This window comes from Diabrotica virgifera, chromosome 5, assembly GCF_917563875.1.
Source record: "Diabrotica virgifera virgifera chromosome 5, PGI_DIABVI_V3a".
Taxonomy (NCBI): domain Eukaryota; kingdom Metazoa; phylum Arthropoda; class Insecta; order Coleoptera; family Chrysomelidae; genus Diabrotica; species Diabrotica virgifera.
In genome coordinates, this window is record NC_065447.1 from 82,535,004 (window position 1) to 82,558,915 (window position 23,912).

The 23,912-nt window shown below is 33.1% G+C and overlaps 1 protein-coding gene across 5 annotated transcripts in view; it reads left to right on the plus strand.

Moving 5' to 3' along the window:
- The window catches only part of LOC114332976 (zinc finger protein 239-like), a 61,782-nt gene that overhangs the window by 20,304 nt on the left and 17,566 nt on the right, over nucleotides 1-23,912 (plus strand). For 2 of the 5 annotated variants that reach the window (XM_050650200.1, XM_050650199.1), the window contains exons 3-4: nucleotides 5,732-5,824; nucleotides 13,108-16,076. In XM_050650200.1, coding sequence (XP_050506157.1) covers nucleotides 5,732-5,824; nucleotides 13,108-14,330 — 1,316 coding nt within the window. In that variant the 3' untranslated portion in view covers nucleotides 14,331-16,076. Of the gene's footprint in view, nucleotides 1-5,731; nucleotides 5,825-13,107; nucleotides 16,077-23,912 lie in introns of those variants that run through there. The other 3 variants (XM_050650198.1, XM_050650197.1, XM_050650201.1) reach the window with 3 other exon arrangements.

Here is a 23,912-nt window from a genome sequence, read left to right on the forward strand (position 1 = left end):
GATTTAACTAAAATGTCATGTTAGAATAAATGTCATAAATGTGTATTATCACGGACTTACCCTTTTTCCTATCATTTGTTACGCACTGAAAAATGATCATGAAAAGGACAATAGCAATTATGTGGTAAGCTCAATGGTTTCAGAAAACACGTGCTACAACTAGATAACTCGAGTTATCTAGTTATAGCATTCACTGTATGTCGTATTCACGATTATTTCGATTAAATAATAGCTTGATAACTTATCTTGTCAACTTTTAGCACTGAATATTAGGGGCATTTGAGTTTTATCAACTTTCGTCAATCATAAATAAATACTTAACCCGTTTGGAGCGAGCTATCAAGTTTTAACACAATATGGAGGCAAATAAAATACATCTTGTGAACTAGTTATCTCAAAAACTCAATTTTGGAGTTATCAAGTTACTAAGGCGACGAATTTATCAAAACTAATTTTTTACATGTCGTAGTATGTATTGAAAAAAATTTCAGGATCATCTTATAAATCTTCAAATAACATGTAAAACTGTAATTTAAAAAATATTTTATTTATTAATGGATGAATCCAATAATGATGTTTTCTCGCCCAAAGAAAAAGATCGACCACACAAGTGGTTTCAGTGTCATCCATTGGAAAACTGATGTAATTTAGCGATTTATAAATCGCAGTGGAGGCACCCTCTAGATTTTCTGTAACATCGATTTTTTTGTCATCTCAACTAAAAATCGCAAGTGGAGGGCTAGCCTTAATCTTTCAGTGCTAACATGAATTATTTAACCCCTTCGGTGCGGTGATGCACACCCGTGTGCATCATGCTCGATTGTCCGCTCAGTGCGGTGATGCACACGGGTGCATCATGAGTTTTCGTTCGCCATAAGGCGGTGACACCATCTTCATCGTATTTCAGGTATTTTTGTTCCGCCGAATTACCTTATTCAAATCTAAAAGTGGGAAAACCACGCCCAAAAGTGGGTGATGTCCAGAAGGAGATTATATTTAGTTAATTTGATTGGTGATAAGGTTGTTTGGATGTTTGATTGATGGGATTGTGTGGGAGGTGAAGGTACTGTGCTGCTGTTTACAACTTACCTTACTATCCCTTGCAAGATAATTCGGATGGTATTTCCCAGATTAGGAGACTGGGACGATATGTGACGATATCAAGCACAAAATAATCTGGGGAATTCCATCCGAATTGTTTATATTTTTTACTAATTTTTGTTTAAAATGGTATTTTATGGATAAAATTTAATTTAACTCACATACTATGTAGAATAATAAATTTAATAAAAATAGTTTTATTTCTAAAATTAGTGTTATTATTACATTAACTTTAATTAGTTGTAGTGTGATACTGTATTTTAACCGACCGCGCGAAGCCGCTCGGTAAACGGTCAAATCCGTATATAGGAGCCGACTTGCCGAATGACGGTCCGGCACGAAGGGGTTAAATGTTAAGTGCTAACTAGTGATGTTGAAAAATTAGCTATTTGTTACAAAGTACTCGTTACTTACGAATACCGAAAGTAACGATTACTATACAGAGAGGCTAATCGTATCAGAGCGAGTACCTATTTGAATATTTTATCTACAATCGGTTGATATCGGATTCGGACCGGTATTCCACGGGTGTTAGGTATCAGTACAGTTAACTAAAATTTTATCTATGAAGGGCGAAGGCTATGAAGAGTTTTACAGGATTACAGCGCTGAGAAATAGCTGAAACAGAGGGAGGTAATTCACAGAAGTGCACAGATGTTCGTTCCTTTGAAAATAAAAATGCAACACATTAGATTTTAATAATAAATACACACTATTGTTATCAGGCCTAGAAAAAAAAATGGCTTAGATTGACTGGAAAATATGTAGAAATAATAATATTTCTAGACTATGATCATCAACTTTAATTTTACATGTAGGTATGACATTGTTTTTATTAGACCAGGGCATTTAACGCTAAAAATACAGAAATAAATCTATTTTTAAATATAGTAGGTACATAGAGACTTGCAACTGTTTGCATTGTATTTAGGATTAGGATGACGTCTGGAAAAAAGTCTACAATAGAAAAATGGGTGGAAATGCATTATTACATTTTAAAGTGTATAAAACGCATCTAAAAATGCATAAACATGTTAAAATCAGTATATTAAGAGGAAACAGTAGCGATCAACAGGTAGCAACAAACGCGTTACAAGATTGCGGCTGTAATTTTGAATATTTTATCGAGATATTTGGCACACTTATTCGTAATATAATAAAGAATGGCGGTACAGAGCCCAATTTGAGAAATATGTTAGTATGTGGAAATTACTCTATAACTAAATAAAATATTGCAAAAAGGAGCCTGCACCGCCATTAAGAAAGACAAAAAAATACACTTTCTTTAAATAAACTTTTTTATCCCGTGCCTAGATTTTGTGTCACATTAGAACTACTAAAAATCGATTTTTTATAACAAGAAATCGAACGTCACTGACTTGGCAACATTTCGCGCCTATGTGTATAAAAATTATTGTTTTTGATAGGATAAACGTCACTGTCAGTGTCGAATTACCGATGCACTGTTGCCTCACTTTTGAAAGTTCGCAGAACTTTCGCAATCTTGGACCGCGTTTGTTGCTACCTGTTGATCACTACTGTATCACCTTAAGGGCCATATTTTCCTATTTTGGGGTATTTGGGGTCACTGAACACGAATATGCAATCAGAACCGACCTCCGAAGCACCTGGGTGCCCAGGGTTACTGCCAAGATACGTCATCTAGAGTTTCGATGGTTTGTTTTTGTCATTTAATTGATGCAAACAGATTACTCGAGATTACTGATATTGTGGAGCAACAATTAACAAAATCATAAAATACCGGAAGAATGGAGAACGAGCGAAATAATTCTACTATTCAAAAAAGAGATAAAAAGCAGCCAGAAAACTACAGAGGTATCAACTTGTTAAATACTACCCTAAAACTTACAATCGAACGGTAATCAACAATGATCACTATCAAATATTTAATTACTGTCACCAACTGTCAATGTCAACTTTTATTGGGTTGCTGAAAACATAATTGATTATAATTATGAGATTAGTTAATCAATTAATAACAATTATTAACATAATTTATTAAGTAATTTCATAATTGTAATCAATAATTATGATTTCAGCAACCCAATCAAAGTTGACATTGACAGTTGGTGACATTAATTAAATATTTGATAATGATAATTGTTGATTAGCGTTCGAACAACCGGCCCCTAATGAATCAGAGGATAAGTTTAGCAGATGAACAACAGGGTTTTCGTACTGGAAGATCGTGTTATACGAAATACTGAGAAATGCGGTTCTCGATATGATTACCGGGAGCTACTCAAATACAAAAGTAATCAAAGTAACGAATACTGTAAATGATTACTTTATACAAAAGTAACGATTTGTAACGAATACTCGAAAGTAACTATAATCAACATCACGTGCTAACGTCAGTCTCTGGGACCATCTATTTATACATGCCTTAGAACTATAAACTTTACAAATTTTTAAAATCTATACATCAAGGGCCTTATTTAGTCTTATTTAAAAATTATATTTACAAACATTAATTTTGACAAAAATAATTTTTTAAAAAACAAGCAACTATTCTAAAAAGTGAGAAAAAATACCCTAAAATCTTACTATAAAAAAATTGGCTTGTTCTTAAAGTAATGATGAATTTATCCACTTATAATAACCTCACTTATGTATACAATTTTAATGATATAAAGAACTTTGAAATTAAAAAAAAGTTAATCTTTTTCTGAACATTCCACATATATACCCTTTACGTGTTCTAAGCACATAAATTTATTACATGAGTAATAACTGGAGTTTGTTTTTTGACTTTTTTGGCTTCCACAGGAAAGGCAAGGATCATGAGATTTTTCAATATTTTGTTCATTCAATGTGATTCAAACATTTCTCGAATCACTATGTTCAATCACATGTTCATTCCTCATTCCTCTACGTCTTGCATGTGGTTCAAGCAATTACCACAGCTATTTCTCAGTTAGAATTATTTTTCTATAGTTGGTTTGATTTAGAGCATGAGCCATGACAGTTCAAATAAAGCAAATATTAGTTTTGATTTCAACAGTTTATAAGAACAGTAGGTAATTAATTAAAAAAAACCACAACCAGCTGTTTCCTTCACAAAAATATAAAAACTTGTTATTTTAGTCCCCTTTTTAGACCCATTTAACCCAACCTAAATTGTACATTGTTCCTTCTTGTTTTTCTCCCATAAAATAAAATAAAATCTGTTACCGTAATTTTCCTTCAATAACAAACCATTTGCCTGGAGAAACACACTGCAATCTTCCTTAAATTTGTCAAATGGTTAAACGTCAAATGTAAAACTGCTAACTGTAAATGTACTCCTATTATTGATAACCCCAGGATTTATATGATTCGTGCATATAATTGTACTGCCGGAACACCCTAGCAAAAGAAAAAAAAAACAAAAATAACTGAACTAACCTATTAAAACTCAAAACCAATAAACTAACCAAAAATGACTTTAGCTTACCTTTAACATACAAAAGGGTCCATTAAACAACTCTCAGCCTGGCCATTAACAAACATCAAATTAATCTTTTGAGGTTTTTCCAAAAAAAATCTTACGTGCCCCAAATTTTTAGTACACACCATGAAAACCTCAACAAAAGAATTTCCAACACATCCCATCAAAAGATCGAAGAACTCAAATTTTCAATTAAAAACTGGGAATTCAAATCACCGGGCAGGCTCCAAGTGCTTTCTCAGAAATCTTTATTGAAAAATAATGAACGTTGTTGTTGTTTTGCTACCAAGGCGTTCAAAAACAAAAAAAAATCTACAACAAAAATCTTCTCTCACTAACTCACACAAAAAGCATATAAGTACATCCAAATATACAAACTATACATCCTCCAAGGACAAAATAATCGGTTACAACCAAAACTCAACAAACGTTACTACCAAATTTTCAACCGTAATACAATTACATACCCATTGTCGCTAAAATTGTTCTTTTTGATTTCTGACTGAATGACTGAAATTTTGTGTCAAGAAGGAACTATACTCCGTCTAATATACTTACCGTTGCACGTCATCCGCGTCATAGCCCGTGATGTCACATGATACCAACACGAAATATTTAGGCGGTAGGTGTGTTCTTTTTTAGAATTACAGCCACTAGACATATTTTATTATAAACGCGTAAAAATAATATTTGAAGATTTCTGTAAAAGAAATACACAATAATATTTCACTTAATTTGTATAAATGGCGTTTTTATGAAGCACATTTGTTCGGAACACACTGTAACTGTAATCGAACGAAGGTGACATTTTGGCATAAATTGCTAACATTTATTTGACAGTTGCGGTTTTGACACTTCAGATTTGTTTTTATTATTTAGTTTAACGTAAGATTATAACTTAATTCTTGTTTTCTATTTCTAATGTTTTTATTTATTTACATTGAATATTGCTTTTTTGTAATTCGGCAACAATGTCAACTTGATCTCTGACGTAGATAATGACGTGCAACGGTAAGTATATTAGACGGAATGTATGTATCTAAGTTCAAAAATCTTTTAAAACTAACAAAGGCTAGGTAAGATATGAAGCTATTGAATGACATAGCCCGAATATCAGAACAGATTGGTAATCATTGGTATGAATAGGTAAATACTTTGATGTAATTGAATTTTTTTTAGATCAGGAAGTAAAAGCTAAAATTAAGGAAGATTTAGGGAGTCAGCTATCCACCTCTCATGATCTGGGAGACTTGAAGAATGAACATACCTCAGGTGAGATAAATAATAAGAATATTTAGCTGGAACTACTTTTTTTTGTTTTTGTTTATTCCTCAGTTAATTTTCAATAGAATCAGTTATTTCATAAAGCTATTAAGGACCCCGCAACAATCCTTATGGAAAAGTGGTCCCGGTCAAATTTAACGAAACTTTGGTCAATGATAGTTTTCAGTGACTAGATTAAAAAAGTCCATAGCACCTGGGTCTGAAAACTATTATTCTCGAGCTACATCCTTCTGAAGTTCTTAAATTCAGGTACTCGGTTTACGTTAAGTGCACTAATTCACGGTCAGGTGAATGAAAATATCTATTATTTAAAGAAGAGAGAATCATTTTCTTCATGCATGTTTGCGTGTTGCACATGAATTCGTGGTTAAAAATAGATGCATCGTATTTTAGTCTACAGAAAATCTTCGAAAAAGAAAAGTACTCAGAAAACTGAAGAAGTGCGATAAAAAATGTGTTGCTACAGCGACATAAGAATTACCATGTTTTCATGAATGATTCAGCCTTATCCAATACTAGCATAGCTGCAGTAGCTGAGAATAGGGTAATTCCCCTTCCCTGCATGGGCGCCCATATAAACATTTTTAGACGGGGGCAGACGTGAAGACGTTGCACATTACATTTTGTATACTTTGGATGACAATATATAGTTTACAGCAACCGAAAAGCCAGGGAGGGAGCACGGCCCCCTGCCCATGGGTATGGGCGTATATGTTCCCCCCGTAACACGGTCCAGAATTAAAGGAGAAATTTTTGAAACAAAAAATATATTGAAACTTACTACAGACAGACAAATTGAAACCAATTAACTCGACAGTTAGGAAAATTAAGGAAACTTATTGCACATGTTATTATCTATGTCTTGTAGTTTGGGTTTATCTATTGTATGTATTTAGTACTTGGTGTTTTATTGGAAGTCGCCCCCTCTCCCAAGGCAAATGTTCCGCCACTGCTACTGAAGCGCCTTCGGAAAATTGAGGAACAACCACAATAACTGCTGCTAGAGCAGAACAAGACATCTCACGTTTTCACGCATGCAGAATAGAGTGCCTCTAAAAATCATTAGATATGCTGACGAAGCAGTAGTTTTTGCAATTAGCTTAAATGATTTGCAAAAAATAGTCTTCAGCATATCAGATATGTGTAGATTAAATGGACTTGATCTCAATCCGAAAAGAAAAAACAAAGTACATACATAGTAGTAAGTAAACGCGAAATATTAATAAATATAATCTACGGAAAAATCGGATTTATGTCATCTTCGACTATCTGTACGTTAAGATTTTGCTGATTTTGGTTAGATGCGTCATATTTTATGTTGTGTTAACTAACGACCTATTAGGATACTTCAGTAACAATTACGGAACATTTGCCTTGGGGGAGGGGGGCGACTTCGAATAAAACTCCAACCCCAAAATATATCAAATAGATAACCCAAACTACATAAAAGACATAGGTAATACCATGTGTAATAAATTCCCTTTATTTTCCTAACTGTCGAGTTAATTGGGTTGAATTTGTCTGTCTGTAGTAAGTTGCATGTAAGCTAACATATTTCAACGTGTAATAATCATGTTTAAACAATAATTTTTTCTTTAATTCTGGACCGTATTACTAGGGGAATTCCCCTATTCCCCCCCTAAATCCGCCACTGTTCAGTAGTTTTCTAAAGATAAGGTGTAACTGTAGCTATGCTGGTATTGGATAAGTGAGAAGCATTCATGAAAGCATGATAATTGTTATGTCACTCTAGCAGCACATTTTATATCGCACTTCTTCAGTTTTCTGAGGACTTTTCAGAGGTTTTGTGAAGACTAAAATACGATGCATCTATTTTTGACCACGAATTCATATGCAACACGCAAATATGAATGAAGAAAATGAGTCTGTCTTCTTTCAGTAATAGACATTTTCATTCACTTGACCGTGAATTAGTGCACTTAACGTAAACAGAGTACCTGAATTTAAGAACTTTAGAAGACTGTGTAGCTCGAGAATAATAGTTTTTCAGGCCCAGGTGCCATGGACTTTTTTATCCTACTCACTGAGAACTATCATTGATTAAAGTTTCGTTAAATTTGACCGGGAACACATAAGGAGTGTTGCGGGGTCCTTTACCCTAATCTTAAATTTATTTATTTGCATTTGTAAATTTTCTGACACGTTCAAAGAATCAAAATATCAGGGGAACTTTATTCAGTTGTTCATTAATAAACATTTTTTTATTTATTAAATCATTAGGTCGGACTTCAATTTTTTCTTGAACAATTCTTGATATTGTGAAATAACTTAAATGGAAAGAAAAGCAAGCAAGGAATGCTTTTAACACTTGACACAAAGAACTTGCAAATAATGTTTCTCACATTGTTAGCTTTCAATCCTCCTCTTGCATTACATGCTACCTGGATATTTTGAAGTCCTGTAGGCATCCTCAACAATTCCATCGTTTGAATACAATTTATCAGTCTAATATTTTCGCGTTGTATATGATTTTTCAGTAGGTTATGTAGTTCGTCGAATGTCGAAATTGACATCCTAAAATATGTAATTGAAAAACTTTTCTTCGTAATTTCTTAAATCACGAAACAAAGTGAATAAGGCTCCAACTTCCTATCTCCTTTGATTAATTGGATGGACCCAAATCTTTGGGTCTTTCTCTTCAATCGGAGACGAAATAACAATAATGCCAGAAATTCTTCTCTATTAAAGTTGTACACAATTATGTAATAAAACAATAAATTAAAGCGACATCGACACTTGTGCGGTAGTTTCATTGATCGACAGGACGTCAGTATACAGCGACAGTTTCCGTCGTGTGTAAACACCAAGTTATCTTAGAACGTCAGCGGTAAAATGTCCGATCGAAAAAAAACGCCAAGTATGTCTCGGGCGTTACAGTTGTCACCATGACAGACGTCATTACTTTGCACTATTAATTTGTATAATTAAGTGCGTTCGCGGGAGCCTGTCGGTGACTAGTCGGCGACAAATTAGCAGCGAAACGCATGCGCACTTTAAAATGATATAAATAATATCGTTAATAGATAAATATACAAGGTTTATTTTCCTAATAATATTTAATAATTAGTTATTAATATTAACTAAAAGTAAATATACCTTGTATATTTATCTATTAACGGTATTATTAATATTAAGTGAGGTTAGAAATTGTCGGCGACAATTTGTCAACTGTACCCGCGAACGCACCTATTATTAGCAACTGACATCCTGTCGGACAGCAGTTGCAATCAGATGTCGTTGTGGTTCGTTATGTGTCGCAGTGGTTCCCACCCCTTCTCGGGGGTGGAAAATTTTTTGGTCAAAATAACTACGGAAGTGTCAAGAGAATCTAATTCTAAGCAAAAACTGTTCTATTTTTTTAAACTCGGTACTTTTTTTATTTATTCATGGTTGAAAATTTTCCATTTTCATTGAAAAATGTCACCTTTTCGGACGGTTTTTTGCGAATACCTTAAAAATTATGCATCTGACGAAAAAAAACTATTAGTACAAGTAATGAAGCTTAAAATAGGACAAATCCTCGCAATTTTTACAGAATGGATCGATTTGCTGGAAAATTTGAGAATAAGTAGTGGATAGTCCAAGGATCAAGATCTATATAATGCCGAAAGGCGCTTTTACCGTAGGGGTGGTTGCCACCCCATCCCGGGGGTGGAAATTTTTTATTATATTTTGACCGCACAAGTTGATAAAAACATTAATTCTACTAAAAAATGCTCTATACATTTTTTTGATAAAATTAATAGTTTTCGATTTATTCGCTATCGAAAGGATTAGTTTTAAATAAAAAAAAACAATGTTTTTAATCAGTTTTCTGCTAATAACTCAAAAAGTTTCCGTTTAATCAAAACAACTTCACTTAAAAAAAAATTACCTTTTGAAAAAATAAACAAAAAAATGTTTTTTTTTTAATTTTCTTTAAGACCAATCAATAGTAATCGAGCTATACTTTATTATATGTTGGCTCTTCTTCGTCAAATGCTAAATATTTTAGTTTCAAAGTCAAAAGACGAGATAACTGCATTTTTCGAGGACAACTTATAGAAACTAATTTAAAGTATTTAAAAAGATCTATCTCCAAAAACAAACTTACTAAAAACTACCGCTACTACCGCTAACTTATTACATTATTATGCTTCCAATTGAATTTCTCCCTTTTTTTTTCCAAAAAATATATTGATTTTTTAACCGTAACTTTTTTATTTTTTATCTTAAAAAGTTTGGTAAAAAAGTTTTTTGTAGGTTTTTATAAGATCCATAAGGCTGTTAATATTAAATCCTTTTAAAAAGCCTCAGTCGCAAAAAGAGGTGACTTTGAAAGGGTTGGTAAAGGTGGTTTTTGCATGTTAGTACAAGTTTTAATTGTCAATAGCTCACTCAATTTTTGCCGTAGAAAATTTTGCGCAAACCATGTTCTTGGGGATTAAATAATATGTAAACATTTTTTTCGTATCTCTGATGCTAATCTTGCTATTCTGAAGAAAAGAGCACATTTTTTACCAAACTAAAAAAATTCGTTATTCGCTTTTAACTCCATCTATTTAAAAACTGATAATTCCAAGCCGGTCAAACTTCTAGAATCTATTAATACATAAATAAAGAACACTGAATAAGGTTAATGACTAATTTTAATTAGGGTGGTAATTAGGGGGTGGTTTTCAATCACTTTTTCGATGAAAAAAATAGGGACTGATATTCTTTTCATTATAAGCCACTTAATTTTTGAGCTAGAGACCTTTTTTATTTTTTGAGATAGATCTTTTTAAATACTTTAAATTAGTTTATACAAGTTATCGTCGAAACAAAACTCGTCTTTTGACTTTGAAACTACAATATTTAGCATTTGACGAAGAAGAGCTAACATATAATAAGCTTGATTACTATTGGTCTTAAAGAAAATTAAAAAAAACATTTTGTTTATTTTTTCAAAAGGTACATTTTTGTTAAGTAAAGTTGTTTTGATAAAACGACAACTTTTTGAGTTATTAGCGGAAAACTGATTAAAACATAGTTTTTTTCGATATAGAACTAACACTTTCGATAGCGACTAAATCGAAGACTATTAATTTTGTCAAAAAAATGTACAGAACATTTTTTGCTTAGAATTAATGTTTTTACAAACTTTTGTGGTCAAAATATAATAAAAAATTTCCTCCCCTGGGATGGGATGGCAACCAACTCCGTGGTAAAAGCGCTTTTGGGCATTATATAGATTTTGATCCTTGGACTATCCACTACTTATTCTCAAATTTTCAAGCAAATTGATGCATTCTGTAAAAATTGCGAGGTGAAAAGCTTCGGTTCCTGGATTATATTATATATATTTTTGTAGCTTATGAAAAATCTAAAGAGATTCATTTCTTCATAAATCTTCTAGTTATAATATGTAAACAAAAAGAGCTATGGTAGGTGAAAAAAGATTTTTTGGTGCATGCGCAAATTGGTGTACATATTCAACTTGAAATTGACAGAGAAATGGTTGATTCTAGGGTTATAATGCTACGAGTACCTTTTGTAGTGCTTGAAAAGACCTTTAAAACGAGCACTGTTAAATGTCTATTACATTCAAACTAAGCGAGGTATTTTAAGGAAAAATGAGAAGTATATTTTTTACTCCTCATCCACCAGAACTTAAATGCATCTTTTTTCTTCTACAGCACCTTTTATTGTAGTGTTATTTCTAAGATCACAAAGTTGGACGGGTTTAAAATGAATTGTTTTTGAAAAAAATTAGATCAAATTGTAGAGCGCATTTTTAAATTTTCTTAAAAATCTTCCTTTTTCTCCATGTAACTCGAAAATGATAAGAAATGCGAAAAAAGATACAATACAAAAATGTAGGGTATTTTCAGATAATAATTTTGTTTTTTCTTTCATTACTGTATCTCTTTATCATTTTCGAGTTACATGGAGCAAAGGAACGTTTTTAAGAAATTTTAAAAATGCGCTCTATAATTTGATCTTATTTTTTTAAACCATGCATTTTAAACCCGTCCAACTTTTTGAACATATAAATTACACTATAATAAATTGTATTGTAAAAGTAAAACGTTGCATTTAAATCTGGTGGATGAGGGGTTAAATATACTTCGCATTTTATCTCAAAATAAATTAGTCATCAATTTTTTTGCACCATATTTCGCTTGGTTTGAATGTAATCGACATTTAACAGTGCTCGTTTAAAGGTCTTTTCAAGCACTACAATAGATATTGGTAGCATTATACCCTTAAAATCGACCATTTCTTTTGTTATTTTAAGCTGAACAAACCGATTTGAGCATGCACCAAAAAAAAATCTTTTTTCACCTACCATATCTCTTGTATTATAACTAGAAGATTTATGAAAAAACGAATCTCTTTTCGAAAAACGAATCATAATTTTTAAAGTATTCACAAAAACCGGCCGAAAAGGTGAAATTTTTCAATGAAAATGGCAAATTTTTAACTACGGATAACTCAATAAGTATTGTTTTCAAAAAAAAATATAGAGTTGAGAGTTAGATTCTCTAGGCTCTTCCGTAGTTATATTACCAAAAAATTTTCCACCCCAGAGAAGGGGTGGGAACTGCCCCCAAGATAAAAACATCATAGCATATTGGGACCGTGCAAGTTCGGCAAAGCGACCCCTATTTCTACGCTCTGTACTTTTATTCGCACTTTTAATTATATTGGCCAATTATATTAGTCCTGGTTACTGGATAATTGTCAAGGCCATAGTCCAAAAAAATAGTAAGAAGAAAAAATAAGATTGAGGTTATGCTATGAAAACGTGAACAATTGTATGTAGTAAATAAAATTAGTTATTAAAATGCAGTACTGCACTCAAAATACAATTAATTAAATTTACCTTTATATAATAATTGTGGAGCAATATATAATTTTTCTGCTTCAATGACAGAAGTATGAAATATACGTCAATTTGACAATTTCAATTGACAATATGAATTATTTAAGATAGTTGCAATATTTCTCCGCGACTCGCGCACGGTCGTTTCTCGTTTCCCTTCCAAGTACTTGCACACCGCGAATAGGGTAGACTTTGAATTAGAAGATAAGTAGATATAATAGATATTAGTATTCCCAAAATATCATTAAAATCCATGCATTAGGATAGGGTTCGGAGGTAATATCCCGTTTTTGCTCTTATTACATAACTGGCGCATGATATGATTTGCAAAATTTCCTTTTCTATTGCATTAGATTTTTCTGAAATGAAAAAAAAAATATAAATATATTCTAGTTTTTTTTAGGCTTTCTTGGAGAAGAAAACACATTGGAAGCTACAAAAACAATACTTGTACATTCAAGTGATAAAGAAAAACCTATGCACCGACCCGTAGAAGAAAAAACAGAGACAGTTCACACAGAAAAAAAGCCTCACAAGTGTGAAATTTGTTATAAGGAGTTTATGTATAAAAGTTGTTTGTTTAAACACATGATAGTTCACACTGGCGAAAAATCTTTCAAGTGTGAAATTTGTTTAAAGCAGTTTGCTCAGTCGGGTAGTTTAAAAAGACATTTGAGATTGCACACAGGGGAAAAACCTTATAAGTGCGAAATTTGTTTTATGCAGTTTAATAGAGCAAATAATTTGAAAGTGCATTTAAGTGTGCACACTGGAGAAACTCCTTACAAGTGTGAAATCTGTTTCAAGCAGTTTACTGAGAAAAGAAATTTGGACGACCATACGAAACTTCACACGGGCGAAAAACCGTATAAGTGCGAAATTTGTTTGAAGCCGTTTACTCAATCAAGGCATTTAAAATTGCATATGATATTGCACACTGGCGAAAAACCTTACAAGTGTGAAATCTGTTTAAAGGAGTTTACTTATAAAAATTCTTTGGATAAACATACGAATGTTCACACTAGAGAAAAACATTACAAGTGTGAAATTTGTTTCAAGCAGTTTATTTATAAAAGTTCTTTGTATCATCATATTAAAGTTCACACTGGCGAAAAACCTTTTAAATGTGAAATTTGTATAAAGCAGTTTGCTCAAAAATATTCTTTGGATGAGCATACAAAAGTTCACACTGGCGAAAATCCTTACGAATGCGTGATCTGTTTTAAGCAGTTTACTCATTCGTGTAGTTTAAAAAGACATTTGAGATTGCACACTGGGGAAAAACATTACAAGTGTGAAAGGTGTTTTAAGCAGTTTAGTGAATTAAGTACTTTGAACAGACATTTGAGAATACACACTGGAGAAAAACCTCACAAGTGTGAAATTTGTTTTAAGCAATTTAGTGAAGCAGGTCATTTGAAAACACATTTGAGAGTGCACACTGGGGACAAACCTTACAAGTGTGAAATTTGTTTTAGGGAGTTTACTACAGCAAGCCAATTGAAAAATCATTTGAGATTGCACAGTGGGGAAAAACCTTATAAGTGTGAAATTTGTCTAAAGCAGTTTGCTCGTAAATATTCTTTGGATGTACATACAAAAGTTCACTCTAGAGAAATGCGTTAACTCCTTAATGTACGCGCTCGACTCTGACATGAGCGTGCCTTACTGGCAATTTTGTACACGCTCGACTTTGACACGAGCGACCATCAAATTTTAATCTTTTAATTTTTCAAGCACTTGCGAAGTTGGTATTTGTATAAAAGCGTATACATATCTAAATAGCGGTAAAATATTTTCTACATTTAAAATTCATATTTTATATTTTACATCTATACCTTTTTTTATTGCCCAGACTGTGTTGTCATTGTAAAATGATATTTATTTATCTAATCACTTGCAGTAGGAACCATTGACAATTGGTACATTGAATTTTGTTGAATTGTTAAAAATCTGTTTTTATTCGAAGCGTTAGTGTACTAAACAGCGGTACATAGATACCTTTTTTATTGTCCAGCCAGTGTTAAGACATTGTAAAATGAGATTTATTTTCTAATAACTTACAGTCCGAACCATTGACAATCGATACGAATTGAATTTTGTCGAATTTTCAGTATTTTGTTTTTATACAAAGCGTTAGTACATTTGAAGCAGTCTGAAGTGAATCGTGTTTTTTTATTCTTAGAACTATTGTATGCCTTATATAGGGTGTCCCAACAGTAGCGAAACGGTCGAATATTTCGCGAACTAAACATCGGATCGAAAAACTGAAAAATACGTTTTCAATCATTTTTAAAAATCTATCCAATGACATCAAATTCGATCCCCCACTCCATTCCCTAGAGGTGGGGTGGGGGTAACTTTGAAATCTTACATGGAAACCCCAAGTTTTTATTTCAGATTTGGATTCCTTATGTAAAAGTAAGCAACTTTTATTCGAGACATTTTTTCGAATTACGGAGCGCCGGAAAAAACAATTTATCGTGATACCATAGGTGAATTATAGAAAAAATCAAAAAATATGTATTTGATATTTTTCAAAAACCTATTGAATAACGCTAAATATGACCTTCCACCTCACCACCACTACTTGGGGTGGGGGTAACTTTAAAATCTTAAATGGCAACCTCCATGTTTATTGCAGATATGAATTCGTCTTTTTCCAATTATAGCGCCATCTATCATCAGCATCATCATCTTGGTGCTACAGCCCTTAGAGGGCCTCGACTTTCTCAAGCTTTCTACGCCATTCTGTTCTGTCCCTTGCTTGCATTTTCCAGTTGCCGACTCCGATCTTCTCGGCATCCTGTGTTACCCCGTCCATCCACCTCAGCTTTGGTCTACCCTGTCTTCTCATTCCCACGGGTTGCGCTGTTAAAATCTTTTTTTTCATGTTCGATTCAGGGGCCCGGGCTACATGTCGTGCCCACTGCGCCATCTATCAACAATTCTAAAAAATGTTTCGAATAAATGTTGCTTAATTTTTCATGACGAATCCAAATCTGCAATAAAAAATGGAGGTTGCTATTAAGATTTTAAAGTTACCCCCCACCCCACCTCTAGGGGGTTGGGTGGAGGATCATGTTTAGTGGTATTCGATAGGACTTTGAAAAATATTAAATACGTATTTTTTGGCTTTTCATTTCCGGAAGTGTATTTTTCGAGATGTTAGACCGTTTCTATAATTTACCTATGGCATTGTTTATATAGGGATAGTTGGTCAGCCCAATAGGAAAATTTGTTTGATTCAAATTGAGACAGTCACCAGATGTCCCCACAATTTCTGTCAGGGTCGCAACGTCAAAATGCATAGACACCAAGTTGGATACGATCCTATTCATAACACCCCAACTCGCATACATATTAAGAAAAATAAATATATAGAAAAGTACATTTAGAAATTGAATTAATGATGTCATGCTATTATATGTATAACGTATAGTAGCATGACATCATTAATTCAATTTCTAAATATACTCTTCTATATATTTATTTTTCTTAATATATGTATGCGAGTTGGGGTGTTATGAATAGGATCGTATCCAACTTGGTGTCTACGCATTTTGCCGTTGCGACCCTGACAGAAATTGTGAGGACATCTGGTGACTGTCTCAATTTGAATCAAACATATTTACCTATTGGGCTGACCAACTATCTCCCTATATAAACAATGCCTATGGTGTCACGATAAATGGTTTTTTCCGATTATAGCGCCATCTATCCATAATTCGAAAAAATGTCTTGAATAAAAGTTACTAACTTTTACATCAGAAATCCAAATCTGCAATAAAAACTGGGGCTTTCCGTCCGATGTTTAGTTTGCGAAATATTCGACCGTTCCGCTACTTTTGGGACACCTTGTATATAGAGATTTGATATAGATTATTTGTATATCACCTAGTGAGAACAATAGTGGCGAAACATGAAAATCAACGTTTTTGAGTTAAGTGCATCAATCGGCATCTAAATATGCCCTCTTTTATGTGCAATATCGGCTAACAATTATTTAATTTCCTTATTACTAGAGGGCGCCTACAAGTCTTTATGGTATTGTGAATTTGTCAAATATTTTGATGCATTAACGACGAAAGCACACCAAACTTTATATCAATACTGGCGAATCTGTAATAACGCTGTGCCAGCATGTATTTGAAATATTAGATATTTTATTAAAGATAATAGTACAATGTGCAATAGTGGCGAATGAGCACTTTTGTCTGTGTGGTCGTTTTGCTTTTGTGTTTTTTTTTATAAAACTTCTTACAGAGAAACTCAGTTTCAATCGTTCTTAGGTACTTAGAAATAGCAAGTCAAGAAAGAGTCTATCCACTTTGGATCAGTATTATTTAATGCCACACTATCGAGAACCAATATTCATTTCTAAAAAGAAGTCTTACAAAATAAATCAATTCCTTCTACCCACAATAATTTCTTTAGTAGTTTGAAATACGAAACATACGTGAGTGAAATGATGAATTTAATTTTACTATTCATAGTTCTTTTGCTTACTTTTTATCTTTTATCATGTTTATCGTTTTCATAATTATTACTTAAGATGTTATTTTGTTATTTTTCTATTGTACTTTAGTTTCATTTTGCGAATAATAGTGTAGGAAACAGAGGTTGAACCTTGCAAAATGGACACAAGTCCGGTTTTATTTTTTTTCTGACATATCAAGGGGTGCTTATTATAAGACTAACTTTTTCTGAAAAAATTTCGCCCCGGAACCCCCCTTTTCACCCCCTTTAAAGGGGGTAATTTATGGTTTTTGCAGAACGTAGCCCTTCCTGTACCTTTTACAAAAGATTTCTTTTATAGAAATATGAAGAGGACTATATTTTCTACGATTTATTTCCGACAGCATCTCTCTATCATCCACCGTTTAGCAAGGGTGGCGCCCCAAAGTTGACAAGTTTTTAAAAAAGATGTTTTTAAAAAATATATATTTTTCCCTAACTGTAACGGAAATTAAAAAGAAATGCTGCGGAGATTATTCACAAATAGATGATTGATTTTTTGGTATAGGTTTCACTTAAGGGTAATTGCCCTTTTTTTAATTACAGGGTGTTACATTTTAAAAAACCCCTTTTTATACCATCTGAACCGTTTATGCTAGAGTAAAAAGACTTTCAGAGATTACCCATGTACCGGTGTTATTTACAAATTTGTATAATGCACCTCCATTTTTTCCCCGGAACCACCCAAAAAAAAAGAAGAATTAATAAATAAAGTGATTTTTTTGGAATCCTTTACACACAATGCCCTTCATTAATATGCTTCATATATCATTTTGTGCAAGTTATTATTACCCATGCATGGACACTAAAAGCGATTTCCTAGTGCAACCCCTGTAGCCAAAAACAATAAATAAAATGGGGGGTTGAAAATTTTTTTTTGTTTTTTGCTTTTTGATCCATATGGGAATATGCTTCATCAATAGTGCTTTTCAAAAATATATATGGTTATTGCAACATCCCTGCGCAAACCACCCCTATCCTTGAAAATATACTGCAGAAACTACCCCTATACCTTATCCAGCATGTTTTTACGATTTTCTCATTACCTATTCATTTTTTTTAAACAAAACTTATACAAGGTTAAAGACCACTATTTACCCTAAAAATTAGGTCCTATTCATTTTTTTCGTTTAAGCAACCGTTACGGCACAGTGGCGCCGTAAACCTCATATATGCTTTGACGGGCTCCAGTTTTTGTTTATTTTTTCGTCATCTGTTTGTTTTATTGATAAAGTACTTATGTAAAATAAAACAACACAGTGTAACCTACAAATCATGACCTATGCACATTTTACATTCTTTGCTCCCCAAAGCTACAGTGGTGGCCCAACATAAATTTTTTCATATTTTCGCCACCTACACGCATTTTATTGCGTTAATGCTACCTTAATAGCACAATATTCACCCCTAAGTGGTCGCTAAGCAGTGGCGGATCCAGGGAGGGGTGATGGGGGCGATCACCCCCACCCCTCTCAAACCAAGTGATATTATATTTGAAGATTATAAAAATATTCATTTATTTTTATAGAAATACTTATATTATATTAATATTATTTTTATAAGAATGACTTTTTATGCTTTAGCGACAGTGGCGGATCCAGCATCGTTAAGAGGGGGTGCCAATTGGTTAAATTTCTATAAAAATAAATGAATATTTTTATAATCTTTGAATATAATATCACTTGGTTTGAGAGGGTGGGGGGGGTGAGGTGGTCACCCCCATCACCCCTCCCTGGATCCGCCACTGTGTAGCGACCACCTAAGGGTAAATATTGTGCTGTTAAGGTAGCATTAATGCAATAAAATGCATGTAAGTGGCGAAAATATGCAAAAATTTATTTTGGGCCACCACTGTGGCTTTTGGGGAGCAAAGAATGTAAAATGTGCATAAGTCATAATTTGTAGGTTACACTGTGTTGTTTTATGTTGCATAAGTACTTTATCAATAAAACGAACAGATGACGAAAAAAAAAACAAAAACTGGAGCCCTCCAAAGCATATATGAGGTTTACGGCGCCACTGTGCCGTAACGGTTGCTTATACGAAAAAATGAATAGGACATAATTTTTAGAGTAAATAGTGGTCTTTAACCTTGTATAAGTTTTGTTTAAAAAGAATACATAGGTAATGAGAAAATCGTAAAAACATGCTCGCCAAGGGATAGGGGTAGTTTCTGCAGTATATTTTCAAGGATAGGGGTGGTTTTCGCAGAGATGTTGCAATAACCATATATATTTTTGAAAAGCACTATTGATGAAGCATATGCCCATATGGATCAAAAAGCAAAAAACAAAAAAAAATTTGCAACCCCCCATTTTATTTATTTTTTTTTTGCTACAGGGGTTGCACTAGGAAATTGCTTTTGGTGTCCATGCATGGGTAATAATAACGTCCACAAAATGATATATGAAGCATATTAATAAAGGGCATTGTGTGTGAAGTATTCCAAGAAAATCAATTTATTTATTAATTTTTCTTTTTTTTTGGGTGGTTCCGGGGAAAAAATGGAGGTGCATTATACAAATTTGTAAATAGCACCAGTACATGGGTAATCGCTGAAAGTCTTTTTACTCTAGCATAAACGGTTCAGATGGTATAAAAAGAGGTTTTTTAAAATGTAACACCCTGTAATTAAAAAAAGGGCAATTACTCTTAAGTGAAACCTATACCAAAAAATCAGTCAATTATTTGTGAATAATTTCCGCAGGATTTCTTCTTAATTTCCGTTACAGTTAGGGAAAAATATATATTTTTTTAAAAACATCTTTTTTAAAAACTTGTCAACTTTAGGGCGCCACCCCCGCTAAACGGTGGATGATAGAGAGATGGTGTTGGAAATAAGTCGTAGAAAATATAGTCCTCTTCATATTTCTATAAAAGAAATTTTTTGTAAAAGTTACAGGAAGGGCCACGTTTCGCAAAAACCACAAATTACCCCCTTTAAAGGGGTGAAAAGGGAGGTTCCGGGGCGAAATTTTTTCAGAAAAAGTTAGTCTTATAATAAGCACCGCTTGATATACCAGAAAAAAAATAAAACCGGACTTGTGTCCATTTTGCAAGGTTCAACCTTTGTTTCCTACACTATAACTGGTGTGTACAATAAAATATTTTATTTGATGCATTTAATTTATTTTTAAAAGTAAATTTTTTAATTAATTAAACAGAAACCAAACTGTTGTAGTATAGTGGCGAAACATCAAATTAAACATCCTCGATAATGCAATAATGGTGTAACGCAGAAAAAAAAATCAAAAATAAATACAATATCCATCTTTTCTTCCAATAAAATTACTTCCACTAATTTGTTTACATATCTAGAAAGCATATTATTAGAAAAATTCTGCAAAATGATTACCTATTAGTCAGTTATACTGTTTAGCAGTTTCATCAAAACTTCAAATACGATTATCTCCAAATGTTCATTTTGAAGTTTCGTCACTATTGTTCTCACCAGGCGATATATCCCCAGGTAAAGTAAAGGTGCTACACGTCACTGAAAATACTTTTTTCAATTTAATTATACATAAACACAACATTTTCACTTTAAAAAAATTCGATCATTTTTTGACCGAAATTTCAAAATTAATGTGTATACATTAAGGGGCTAAAGCGCGAAATTTGTTTTAACCCGTTTGATAAAAAATCGAGTTGTTTAAAATTACATATGAGATTACACACTTAGAATAGAATAGAATAGAAATATGCTTTATTGTCATGAAAAATTGTACAATTTTATCGACAAAGCTTATAAAAAGTCAAGACAACAAAACAATAACAATCCAATTTACTAAAATTACATAAATCGTCAATATATTTACAATAATAACAATAATAATGAAGTTAAACAGAAGTAGTCAATTGCAAAAGTTAAGTAAATTGCAAATGCATAGTCTACCTAGTAATTAATAAGTTTAAAAGTTAAGCTGCTGCATATGACACCCAAATATAGACAAAAAAAATGATAATAAAAATACTACTTGTGCAAAGGGTACTGTAATTTCTTAGTTATTGATTAAGAAAATCTTCTACTGAATAATATGGTCTTTCAGATAGGTAGGCTTTTGTCAGTTTACGGAATTTGGGGAAAGATGCTGCAGATTTAAGTTGTAGAGGGAGATGGTTGTAAAGTTTTTTTGCGGAATATAATATAGATTTCTTTACTAACTCAGAGGACGGGGTCGGCATATAGACGTCAAACGTAGAATTTCTCGTGAAGTAGTCATGATTAGGTCTTGGTGGAAAGACATGTAGATGTTTACGAATTAAGCAAACAGTTTCTAAAATATACAAAGATGGAAGGGTTAAAATTCTGTGATCTTTGAAGTAACTTCTGCAATGTGTTGTTCTTCTGAGGCCAAACAGATGTCTAATTGCTCTTTTTTGTAATTTGAAACTAACATCGAATTGGGCAGCTGTACCAGAACCCCAAAAAGGAAGACCATAACGAAGATGTGACTCGAACAAAGAAAAATATGTTATTTTGGAAGATGCTAAATTGAGTTCATTCGAAACAGATCTTATAGCATAGCAAGCTGAGGATAGTTTCTTCCTTAACAAATCGATATGGTGGGACCATTTAAGGTTGCTGTCTAAAAAAATACCAAGAAATTTCACAGAATCAACGGTACTGATCTGGCTGTTATTAAGAGGTAAGGGTTGAAGGACTCCTTTATAAGACAATGCTACTGTTTTATCTACGTTAAACGAGAGTAAATTAGAGTCAGACCAGGTTTTTATTGTAAGTAGATCAGAAGTTATAGTAGCATGAAGAGTTGCAATATTTGAGTTGCTCCAAGTGATACTGGTATCATCAGCAAAAAGAAAGATTTTTCCATCGATTTTTAAACTAGTGATGTCATTAATAAAGATAAGGAAAAGTAGAGGACCCAATACTGAACCTTGAGGTACCCCACATACAATGTTTTTGAGACTAGAGTCTGTATCATTTGCTCTAACCAGTTGTTTCCTATCATCCAAGTAAGATTGGAACCAATCTAAAGAAATACCTCGAATTCCGTAGAAATTTAGTTTTCTTATCAAAATGTTATGATTTACACAATCAAAAGCTTTGGCGTAGTCACAAAAAACGGTGGCAGTGTGAAGATTATTGTTCAGTGCTTGATAAACCTCATGTAGTACAGAAAAGATGGCATCAGTGGTGCATTTATTATTTAAAAAGCCGAACTGATTTTGTGATAAAATGTTGTTTTCAACTAGAAAGGACATAAGTCGGGCTTTTATGAGTCTCTCAATAATTTTGGAGAGTACCGGTAGTAGTGCAATAGGTCTATAATTGCAGGTATTAGATATTTCACCACCCTTATGAAGAGGAATAATGATGGCTGTCTTCAGGCACTCTGGAAATTTACCTTTCTCAAAGGAATCATTAATTAGTGAGATGAGGACTTCTAACACATTTTCTGGGAGATTAGAAAAAATTTTTGTCGATAGACCATCAGTACTACAGGAGGATTTGCTTTTAATACTATTGATTGTTTGGATCAGTTCAGATTTATCGACTGGTTTTATAAAGAATGAATTCGAGACCTTTCTTGAAATAGGGAGATAAGCAATGGGATCTTGTTGTGGCAAAATAGTTGATGTAATATTTTTACTCACATTAACAAAGTATTCATTTAGATTTTCAGGGTCTGGAAGGGAAATTGTTTTAGCAGTGTGGGTTTTATTTCGAAGATCGTTTATTATGGACCAAGTTTCTTTTGCAACACTTTTTGAGCTTCCCAAACGGTTATGGTAGTAGTCTTTTTTAGCTGATTTTATAAGTTTAAGATAGGTTGCCCTGTACTTGGTGATATATTCAGTGATAGAAACGTTGGTAGTAAATTTCCTGATATAGAGAAGAGAACGCATATTCTTGGAAGATATTCGGATACCTTTAGTAGTCCAGGGTTTGCGATGTTTTGGCTTAATTGCAATTAAAGGAAATGCTTTATTGAAGATACGGACAAGCTTATCCAAAAAAGCACTGAAATTATTATCCACGTCCATAGCAGGAAAGCGCCACTCGGAGGTTAAGCATAAATTTTGGAAATTACGAAAGTTCCGGGTGGAAAAAATCCTGCCTAAACGTCGGGTTTTCGAGGAGGGTTTGCTCAAGATATTAAACTTCGTATAAACTGCTTCATGATCAGATAGTCCAGCATTAATAATTGTAGAGTGGACATCAAGGGGTGAAAAATCTGAGACAGTATAATCAATTATGGTAGATGAAGTTTTTGTAATCCTTGTAGGAGAATCAACGTGCATTGTTAGACCATACGATTCAAATACGTTGACCAAGGATATTTGTGTAGCACTAGCAGCAGCATAATCAATGTTAAAGTCCCCGCATAAAATTTTTCTACTTTTATGGGGCAGGTCATCTAACAAATTTAGCAGGTTCTGAAAAAATAGTTCCACGGAAGAGTTAGGTGATCTATAAATGCAAATAATATAAAGATTAAGATTCTTATTGTAAATTAACGAAAACTCAAAGACGGCTTCACTTAGCAGAAAGTCATATTTTGTTACCGAAGAAAAATCATTGCTCGTAGATAGAATTAGGGTGCCTCCGTAAGCTGAGCTTGGACGATCATACCTAGCAATTGTGGTGTATTTTTCTACAAAAAAAGGCTCGTTGACTTCAAGCCAGTGCTCTGTAACCGCAACTACCGGGGGAAATCCTAATTC